The sequence below is a fragment of the Melanaphis sacchari genome, unplaced genomic scaffold (assembly GCF_002803265.2).
Source record: "Melanaphis sacchari strain LSU unplaced genomic scaffold, SCAv2.0 Contig281_pilon_pilon, whole genome shotgun sequence".
Classification (NCBI taxonomy): domain Eukaryota; kingdom Metazoa; phylum Arthropoda; class Insecta; order Hemiptera; family Aphididae; genus Melanaphis; species Melanaphis sacchari.
In genome coordinates this window covers 1-11118 of record NW_020271154.1, presented here as the reverse complement: position 1 = coordinate 11118, position 11118 = coordinate 1, and the positions used below count along the sequence as shown (strand labels likewise).

The 11118-nt window shown below is 27.1% G+C and overlaps 2 protein-coding genes across 2 annotated transcripts; both read left to right on the top strand.

Moving 5' to 3' along the window:
* The first annotated feature begins 347 nt into the window (after positions 1-347).
* On the top strand, positions 348-3773 carry LOC112595559 (protein ALP1-like). The gene is made up of 2 exons (XM_025340813.1): positions 348-646; positions 2894-3773. The coding sequence occupies exons 1-2, from the start codon at positions 348-350 to the stop codon at positions 3771-3773; spliced, it is 1179 nt and encodes a 392-aa protein (XP_025196598.1).
* Positions 3774-7976: 4203 nt separating this feature from the next.
* LOC112595560 lies at positions 7977-8990 on the top strand. The gene is made up of 4 exons (XM_025340814.1): positions 7977-8004; positions 8113-8223; positions 8490-8582; positions 8701-8990. The coding sequence occupies exons 1-4, from the start codon at positions 7999-8001 to the stop codon at positions 8974-8976; spliced, it is 486 nt and encodes a 161-aa protein (XP_025196599.1). The 5' UTR covers positions 7977-7998; the 3' UTR covers positions 8977-8990.
* The last annotated feature ends 2128 nt before the right edge of the window (positions 8991-11118 follow it).

The window sequence follows — 11118 nt, the reverse complement described above, 5'->3', positions numbered from 1 at the left end:
GAGATTAAAAAGCGCGGGAATCGTTTTTAATTTGAAATTTTAATTTTAAATTTATTTTTGATTTCAATGAAATGTATCTAATATTATAAGTTATATAATATAATTGATAATTATAAAAATCAAACCAGCCAATATGTTATTCGGTGGTTCAGTCTGTTTGGTGTAACAAACGTGTTCACTTGTTCTTTTAAGTATACCTACCTATTAATCTCCTAAAAGCATATTATTACTATACTCTATACAATTTAAATCAGGTAAGTGTTTATAAATTCAAAATATAATTGATTTAATTTATGAATTTAATATATTTTAATTATAATAATTATAATTTATAACTATACATAGAAATGAGTTCTCTTCTGAAAATAATTTGTATGGCTGAAGCTGCTGGTGAGTTTGAAGAACCAGGAAAAAAGAGCAGAATGTATTGGGTCCATCCTATGCATAGTAGTAAAGAGCACGACATACAGTTTCAAGAATTTTATAATAATCTAAAAAAATATCCTGAAAAATTTTTCGATTATTATCGTATGTCAATTTCTACGTTTGAAGAGCTACTCGAGAAGGTCCGAACACATTTAACGAAGGAAGTCACGCAATTTCGAATTCCTATAAGTCCTGAAAAAAGATTGACAGTGACTTTAAGGTAAAATTTAAAAACATTTAAGTTTAATCTAATTTTATATTTTTTATCTACATTATCCATACAACACATATTAATATTATTATGATATATAATGACTAAAATACATCATATAATAATATTATCTATTTAGTATTAGCTGGTATAATAAGTAACTGAGGATTTTCTACTTTTGACCACAAAGTACAAACTACATTAAATTTGATACTACCTCCCTTTCAAATTTATGTTCGTAGAATTTTTTTCTACTAATAAAAGTATATTTAGAAACATAATTTTGTAAAAGTTGTTAGACCAATACTTCGCTCATGTCGAGATACACCCAAAACTATACCATAATAATATAATATCAGACAGTGATACTTAATATTACTATTTAAATAGGTACTTATATCAAAACAATTATTTTACATAAAAATGAATTATTTATTTTAAACAATATAAAGTGCTATATTTATGTATATATATATAGTATATGTATTAGTATTTAGTATTTTTTAAACAAATGTGTTGAATCATACAAAAGTTATATATAAAAAAAATAATAATAATCTTACAATTTGTATGAATATAATATTACACGAGGATAGCTTATTATAAAATTTATTAAATTATGAGAGAGTAATATTAAAAATAATAAAATAATAGTACCTACTTTGGCTACTTTTCTGGTATTTTAAACTAATCAAAATATTTTAAAAATATAAATGTTAAATTAAAAAAGTTAATACTTATTATTTGTTTGCGCATTATTAGGTGAATATTGATGAATATAAGTAGGCGATGTTTCAGATGTTTGATTATTTGTGTAGTCTGGATAGGATAACTGTTGGGAGTGAAGTGATTGAAGTGCATAGTTAGGTATTGGGACAGTGTTGGTAGAATGTTGAGAGTATAAAGATCGAGATAAAGATGGAGTTGGCATTGAATAATGAAAATTATTATTTATTCCAGTAGGAACAGGACTTGGCTGGTTTTGTGGATACTGAGTAAGGGGAGAATTATGTTTTTGAATAATATTTTTTAAATATTGTAGAGTGTGAACTTGGAAGTCTAACTTTTCGTCGTCATTCAATTTTTTAATATAAGGAAGAAAGGACATCACAATATTTTTATCGGAATCGCCGTCATCTTTTAAATGTTCTAAAAGATTTTGTTGAAAAGTACTCAATGATTTTTTATAATTTTTTTTTTTTGGAGGAAGGTTATTAGAAAATTCCACTGTGTTGACTGGACTTTCTGTTTCATCGTTGTCTTCGTGTACATTTAACGATGTGTCTAAAGTTGAATCTTCGAATTCTAAATTACCAGTTGTCCTTAATAAAATATAAAAATGGTTTAACACGAGTAATTAGTAATATTATATATTATATATTATTAACTTACTTCCGTTTTTTCATTGTGATATTTAAAAAAGACAAGGATTCAGCGTATGTATATGCCTTTCTTTTATTTCCTTCTGAGCCACTTCTTACGTTTTTTTCGTCCGACACATGTTTCATGTAAGCATCACGAATATGTCTCCATTTTTTATCTTTTATTTCTTTTACTGGGTATATATAAATAAATAAGTATATAAACAATATATATATATATGTGTGTGTGTGTGTGTGTGTATATAAAAACAATAATTAAGTAAAATAAACAAAATAATGTATATTATATCTTTTTACTTTTACTTTACTATTATTTATTAACTTAAACTATACTCATTTCAAATTAATAATTTAACAAATATATTTATTTTTTTTATACCGTATAGCAATAATATGTCATAATATGTGAACACAAATACATGACCTTCATATATTTAAGTTAAATAACATTAAAACATAATAATTGTCAATTTGTAATTTATAATTATTAATTTTATTAAAAATATTTCTTATTGCAACTTGCATAATATATAATTTACTAAATCCTTTATAATTAAATATATAAAACAAAAACTTTAAAACCTTTTATTACACATTTTATTTGCATGGTTTATTACATAATATTGAAATATAATTATATTTTATACTAATATAGTAATATTTAGAAAATTATCAAAATTTTTTAACTTGATGGATTTTTTTTAAATCTACTTTACTGAGAAAAGCTAAGTTATTTCAACTGTAAATTAAATTAGTTTAATTAAAAAAAAAAATAGTTAATGTCCACCTTTGAAGGCATAAATATATATTATACTATATTATTATAATATAATAATTAATAATATATTTTAATGTGTTCATTTAATTTAAACAGATATTTGTCCACGGGAAGTAATTTTGCGTCGTTACACTTCGATTTCGCTATCGGAAAAAGTACAATCAATGGAATTGTAAAAGAAACATGTAAATTATTATGGTCAGTGCTATTAGAAGCCGAAATGCCAAAACCTACAAAAGAAACCTGGTTACAAATATCCGATTTATTTTATAAAAAAACCAATTTTCCAAATTGTCTTGGTGCTATAGATGGCAAGCACATCAGGTGCAAAAACCCAAACCACGCCGGTTCGCTGTATTTTAATTATAAAAAATATTTTTCCATTGTGTTGATGGCTGTGGTAGATGCCAATTTAAATTTTATTTCGATTGATGTTGGTGCCTATGGAAGGGAGGCTGATCCAACTGTGTTTCGGGAAAGTGTATTTGGACAAAAATTATACTCAAATTTACTTGAAATTCCCGAACCCAGAGCATTGCCATCTTCCGAAAATAATATACAACCATTTGTATTCGTTGCCGATGAAGCTTTTGGCCTTCATACAAATGTAATGCGACCTTTTCCAGGTCGTGGTCTTAATGATACAAGGCGTATATTTAACTACCGACTATCGAGAGCGAGAAGAACAGTCGAATGTGCGTTCGGAGTACTTACAAATAAATGGCGAGTATTACATACTGCCATTTTGGTTGAACCAGAATTTTGTGACGATATTGTGAAGGCATGCTGCATTCTCCATAATTTCGTAAGAAAAAGAGATGGGTGTAATTACGAAGAGACTGAAGAGAATTTCAATGTTCAATTAAATGATTTGCAGTTTCATGGGAGAAATGTTACTTTTGGAGGCATAGAAACAAGAGACAACTATGCTAACTATTTTGTTACTGAAGGGGCGGTACCATTTCAATATAAATGATTTTATTGAAATATTTTTATTTATATTACATTAAATTAAATCTGATTTATTATATAATTATTATAAATTGTAGTATATTCATGAAATTTAGCACTTACCTTTTTCTTCTTTTTCCTTTTCGTCGAGATTCCCCAATTTGGGGTACAAACTTTCTGCTACTTTATGCCAACATGATCTTTTTAAATCTCTATCATTATATGAAGGAGAACTCATGTCCCAAAGACATGGAAAGTTTTGAACCTCCAAAATCAATTTTTCCGTATCAAACATATTAAAATTTATTGATAGTAAAATATATATATATAGTATATTAAAAATATATTTTACACGGCTTTTAATTAAAGTTTAAAATAATTTAATTTAATAAAATAAATTTATTAAAATTTTAAAATTTTAGAATTATTATTAATATAGGTATATTTTTCAATTTTAGTTACCGATAATCCGCGCAAATGTGATCGGACAAACTGCATTACATGTGTTGTGCTTTACATCCCGAAACGCAACCGGACGGTTGGGCCGCAACACGTTGCGGTCGCTTCCCGACGGTTTTTAATCGGTTCCGCAAATCGGTCTAGTCTGGCCCCGATAACGCGTTTTATATTTAAACCTATTTTATTTTAGAGTGTTGCGGTTTGGCTCCGGTTGATCGGGAACCGACAAAACGCATAGTGTGATCCTAGCCTAAGATAAAAACTACTAACATATACTATTACTATATGTATACGATTTTATCAAAGTTAAAAATTATTTTAGTTACTTGTTTGGTGCGTTTTGTGTTAACAATATAGGCCGAAATTTTCTACATTTTTCCCCTAATTTTCTACTTAAACAATATGAGTGACTCAAGATATTTATCAAAGGAATTTATTTCCGAATTTTTAGAAAATATCGTGAATTTCCATGCTTATGGAAAATTAACAAAGACTCTACCGAAGTCCAAAACAAGGGAACGTGGACAAACTGTTGATATTTTCGAAATGCTGTGTTGCCACGCCAATCGCGCGGGAATATGGACGCTTAGCCTTTAGACGACGTAATTTCTTGCCAACTTTCATAAACGAAAGAACGTAGGATCTGGCGTGTATCATATTTTTGTTCGATCTTGCGTGCTGCCGCGCGCCAATTCGCCGGGATTGATCGTAATGCACGGCGCGCCATTCCTATCGCGCGAGAAACGCGAACGTCTAAAGCGGCCTAATATCGAGTCTTTCGGCCATAGACATAATATGTTCATGATTTATTGTAGAAGTTACGAACCATTTCAAGGCCGTTAAGAATTTTAAACACATTAACATTGGCCGCCCGAGAGTGACGCTTCTATAGTGTTCTATGATAATAGTGATATAAGTTTAAAGATATGATTTATAACCTTAAAATTATTTTATTTTTATTTTTTACTGAAATACTATATGTGTAAATAAAAATAGCCGTTAACGCCGTTAACGAATTAATTTGATGACTTAAATTTAAATAACTGACAAACGCGTAGTGTGTGTACTCGTACAGTTGTATATTGTTACTGGGAATTTGTTACTAGAAAAACGTTCAAACCATCATTTAATCGTGAGAAAACCATTTGGAAAGTTTGATTTTTGGCAGGAAATTTTTCCTTAGTAAGTAGTTATTTTTTAAATAGATAATAGCCTTAGTTATAGTAACCTATTAACTACTTTATGAGTTACTTATAAATTAAATTGTATTACTAAAGACCAAGACCAGATTTTTGTGCACCAAATACCTAAAAATCAATTAAAATTTTGAACTATGCAAAATTCAATTTCATGTATTTGTGTTTAATAGGCACCCATAATATAATTTAATTTAATTTATAATATTTTGTTAATTAACTATCATGCTTTCATACTATAATAGCCAAATGGTTATACATTGTATTTGTATATCATGATCGTTAGTTGTCACATTTTTGCTATGCAAAATAAAACTATTAAAATTAATCGATTTCGATCCATAGAGATTTACGAATACATAGGTACAAATTCAATACAATTTTAGATATGGAATTACAAAGTGAAAATTTCAATTTGCACAAGAATCTAGTCTTTATAATTTAAAAATTAATTTATGGTAGGTACCTAATTGAAATGTTTTTTTTATTTTTTTTATGAAAGTTGTAAAAGCTTAAACATATTATGTTTATCATTTAGAAAGAATATTGAAGGAATAATTGAAATAAAGTTATATCTCTGTTATATCCAGTTCAATCAAATTAGATTACATATTACAATGAATACCAAATAATCACAACCGCAACAAGATTATATTCCAATTATTCGATTATAGAAGTAGGTATGAAGATCTTTATGTATGATTAATTAAATAAAATGTACTCGTTAAATTATTTATTGTGTAGTATCTATAAGTTAAACCATATCACTAAAGCATCTTACTAAAAGACACCTATTGCATTAGGTGTTCAAATTGATGTCCAGCTTCTAGTACACAGTTTTCGAAACGTTCCATTAACTTTCGTCCAGTGGCATTTTTTAATGTTTCTTTTGACAATTTAAAACATGCAGATTTTATTTTTTCTTTCATGTCATTGATGTCTACAGATTCAGTTTTATACACTTTATCTTTAAGATAACCCCATAAGAAAAAGTCTGGGCATGTTAAATCTGGAGACCTTGGAGGCCAGGAAATTGGACCAACTGTTCCAATCCATTTTTTACCAAATGTGTCATTTAAGAATGATTTTACAATCTAAGCATTATGAGCTGGGCAACCATCTTGTTGAAAGTACATATCGTTCCGTATGTCAAGAGGCACATCTTCCAATAATATGGGTAAAATATTTTTTAAAAAGTTTAAATATTTTTCCCCAGTTAATATACCTAAATGAAATATATTAATGTAATGTTTAATATTTTTTTACAGATGTGGCTGTTTAATATATTTTGATTAAAAATATATGTACATACCTTCAAAAAAATATGGCCCTACCAAGCAATCACCTACAATTCCACACCACACATTTATACTCCACATAACTTGGAATTTACTTTCCCTCATCCAACAAGGATTCTTGTCACTCCAATAACGAGAATTTTGACGGTTCAATATTCCGTTATTTTGGAACTTACATTCATCAGTCCATAATACTTTCTTTATAAGTGAAGGATCATCTTCCATCATAGACTGTTTAAATATAGTATTATTGTTTAATTAAGTATCAATGTAACAATGTATAAAAATATAAATAAATTTTATGAATGTTTTTAAATAAAAATTCAATGAAGTTTTTTTTTTTATACAAAACATGATTACTAACCTGAAACCAAGCAATAAAATTCATACGTTTATCATAATCAGTAACACGGAGATGTTGAACTATATGTATTTTATAAGGAAACATATTTTGCCTTTTTAAAATTCTATGTATTGAAGTTTTCGGTATACCAAGATCTTTAGATGCTTTAGATAAAGAACTATTTGGATATGCTGTAAAGTATGTAATTACATTTTCTTCGGCAGGGATATTGGTCACAATTCTCATGTGTGACTCGTGTTTTCTGTCTGGAAAATGTCCTGTCTTCCTTAAACTATTAACTAAACGCGAGAAAATCATCCGAGAAGGTTGATTTCTGGTAGGAAATCTTTCTCTGTATAGCTCCAGTGATTTTCGACTATTACCGTTACACTCATTATATACAAAAACCATATCAACTTTCTCGTCGTTGGTATACATATTATGGCATGGAAAATTATACACTAACTTTGAAAATAAAGTTGGGTAAAACAATAAACAATAATATAAATAAAAAATATAAAATATATATTTTATTAAAAACTATATAGTTTAAATACAAATATATATTAAATATATTAAATACACAACTATATGAATTATTATACAGAGGAAAAATGTTAACATCTGTGATTAGATTAAGTATAGGTTTTCCCTAAATATAGGTAAAAATGATTTTACAATATTATCTTATACATCCAATACAACAGTCTAGTATCTGAAGTCTACTTTACATGATATGTACATATTATTTTAAAGTATACATTAGATATTTTTATTAACATTTTTTCATTTGTATTAATTTAAAATTAAACATTGTTTTAATTTTAAATAAAAATGGATAAATATCCTGAGACTTATGAAGACTACCAAGCAATGAATACAAAAAATAGCGTTTCAGAATTGGAATTTTATAAACATGGCTATTCATTATTGTTTCAATCATTGGAAACTAAAATGCAGGTAAAATATTTCTACTCTGCTATTTAAAATTAGCTAATTAAAGTTTATAATTTTTTTTAAATTTTTTAATATTTGGTTGATATATTTTTTTAATTGTCTTAATCATAGGAAGCACATGGTTTAAAAATTAAAAATGATATTTTACACTCTGACTTAAGTGAAGTAACTGAACTAAGTGAAAAACTTAAGGAGGACATTGGCGATTCTGTTCTAAAATTGGTAAATAATTCATATTTTAATAATTTTTACTTAAAGCTAACACACATAGAAGTACCAGCAGTAAATATGTCTGACTCTTTTATATCCCGACTGCTGCTGCCACAACATGAGTGGGCTTTAATACACCTATTATAAAATGTTTCTAGTTGTTGAAAATTTGCTTTCTTTATACATATCTAACAAGTGACATTGAAAAAAAAAACTAACATTTTAATTATTAAAATTATTGTAAACCAACTTTGAAACTGCATATTTAATTACTACAGGATGATGTGAAGAGAAAACATATGGCTTTAGAACATAAATGTGATGCCATGTATATGGAAAATGAATATCTTAAACAAAAAGTTGTGAAATTGGTAAGATAAAATTAACATAGAATAGTCTACTAATACTTAATAACAAGATACTAAAACTATACTAAATAACTATAACTAAAACTAATACATACTAATAAAACATAAAATACAGAAAAAGGACATTGAAAAAATGGCAACATTAAATGGTATTGAAAAGCTTTTGGACATAAAATTGGCAAGATTGGAGAATAATATTATAGGACAGATTCAATCCAATTTTATTCCAAAAGTTATTCCCGAGGTCAAAAATACTAATATCAATATCACCACACCTGGCACATCTTCTCAGCAACCAACAACTTGCAATGTTTCATCCAGCAATGAAAAAACATTTGATGTTGAGTGCATAGAGTTAGTGAAACAGGTAAATACTTCATATTTAATAAATATTTAACACCACAAAACCAGTTGTACCTGTTAAAAAAAAAATATTTTAATATCAAATATTAAATAAGTACCTTAATAATTTATTATTTAAAAAACGTACTTACATAAATAATATTTTACTATAGTGCTCAGAATGGTGGTGCCCAATGCACTCGGATTTTAAAAACCTGATAAAATTAGTCAAACCGTCAAACCAAGATGACGAATTAATTATCAAGCGGGCAAAATCTAGATATGCCTATTGGTCCAAAGGAGACATGGTAATCTAAATAGGGCATACTTTTATACTCAATATTCAGCATACATTAAATGAATAATTTACCATTACAGATTCGATGTTGTACCACCGACAGAAAACGTTCGATAACAGTTAAAAAATATGATATGCCATCATGTTGGCCTACATCCATGCCGGTGGATATTGACAAATTAACCGCCAATTTTTCTAAACTTTAAAATTATATGTATAATAATATATTATATATTTATTAATACATAAAATAATAAGATATTATTATAAAATATAAAATACTTAATACTACATCCTGTCTTCATAGTTTTACAGATTCTAAAATTTAAATGCAATAAATGCATGTTTATGTAACTGAGAGAAAACTGTCAACAGTATCAATTGAAGTCTGAACTTAATCTAAGTACTAGGTAGTCAATAATATCAATTTATTCCTAAATCCATCACCCAATCCAACGGATTGATTGGAATTTAGGAATGGTTAATTTAATATAATATTTAAAATTTTGTTTGAAACCATAAACCTCATCACGAGTATATTTTTTTATCATACAACCATGAATAGATTAGACGAAGTAATTTATTTTTCCAAATATAAATTGATTGTAATTATTAACTACCATACAAAGACCGTCTTAAATATTAATTTAATATTATTGAAAATTGTAAATTAAATCTTCAAAAACCTAACTCAATACTATTTTTTTTTAAACCATTTTCAAGAACAATAACGCAGTCGACTGACTAGATACTCAATAGCATAAAAATGTGAAATTGTGAAATGTCTTATATGAATATTCAATAACAATAATTATCAATTATCTGACATATTGTTTGACCAGCAAGATAATTAATTACGGACTCCTATGATACCTACCAAATTATACCGTATTATTATATAATAATAGTTATAAATGATTAGGTACCACGTGGTTGTTTGTTGATAACATGAAATTAATAACACTTCTTAGTTTTATAAGTTTTAGACCAGTTATAACTTAAAGTTAATTTAAATCTAATACATTTTTAATTATTTAATTATTTCGTTTTATTTTTAACTAAACCAACTTTGTAGGATGCTTTTCCATAGTGCTGCATGAAGAACTGACACATTGCATTTTCGATTATAAATAGTAATAGCAATAAACTTTTGGATTTTAGTACATGTATAACTAGTGAAAAATTGGATAAAAAACTAGAATGGGTTGGGTTTAAATACATATTATTATTAAGAATTCAAAACTAAAAAAAAAGTTTTTCTGACTTATTTAAAAAAAAAACCCTCTATAATCATAATATTAGTGGGTAACCCAAATAATGTGATAAGTATAAGTATAAGTTAATCGAGATGGTGGAAAATTGAAGAAATCTAATCCATCTTTTTCATCCAATGACTGTGAACTTTGAACAAAGGACGGTAGACCATCGACATTGTTTGAACTTAAAACATAAATAAAATACATAATCAATTTTTTTTTTTTTTATTAATTATTAAATTATTAAAATTACTTTATTTATATTACATGTATAACGATCTTGCTCCATGTTTATAAAACTCGATGATGATGATGATGTTCTCAATAGGTAGGTTTGCGCGGGATGCATATTCTAACTACGATTTGGCACTAAAAAAATTTTTAATAAAACTGAATCGAATGGTTTTGTATCAGAAAAGAAATGATTGAATTCGTCGGCTAATTTTCGTTGGTCATTTAGTGATTTGGTTGGTAGCGGCAATGGTGAAATGACCATATGTGATATGGTTCGATGAATAACTGAAAATAAAAATAAATAAATATTTTACTTTACAATAGAAATAAATTGAAGATTTAATTATTTGTGCTTGTGATTGATCAATGAATAATTTGGAGACATGATCGAAATTTGGGTGAGCAGCTG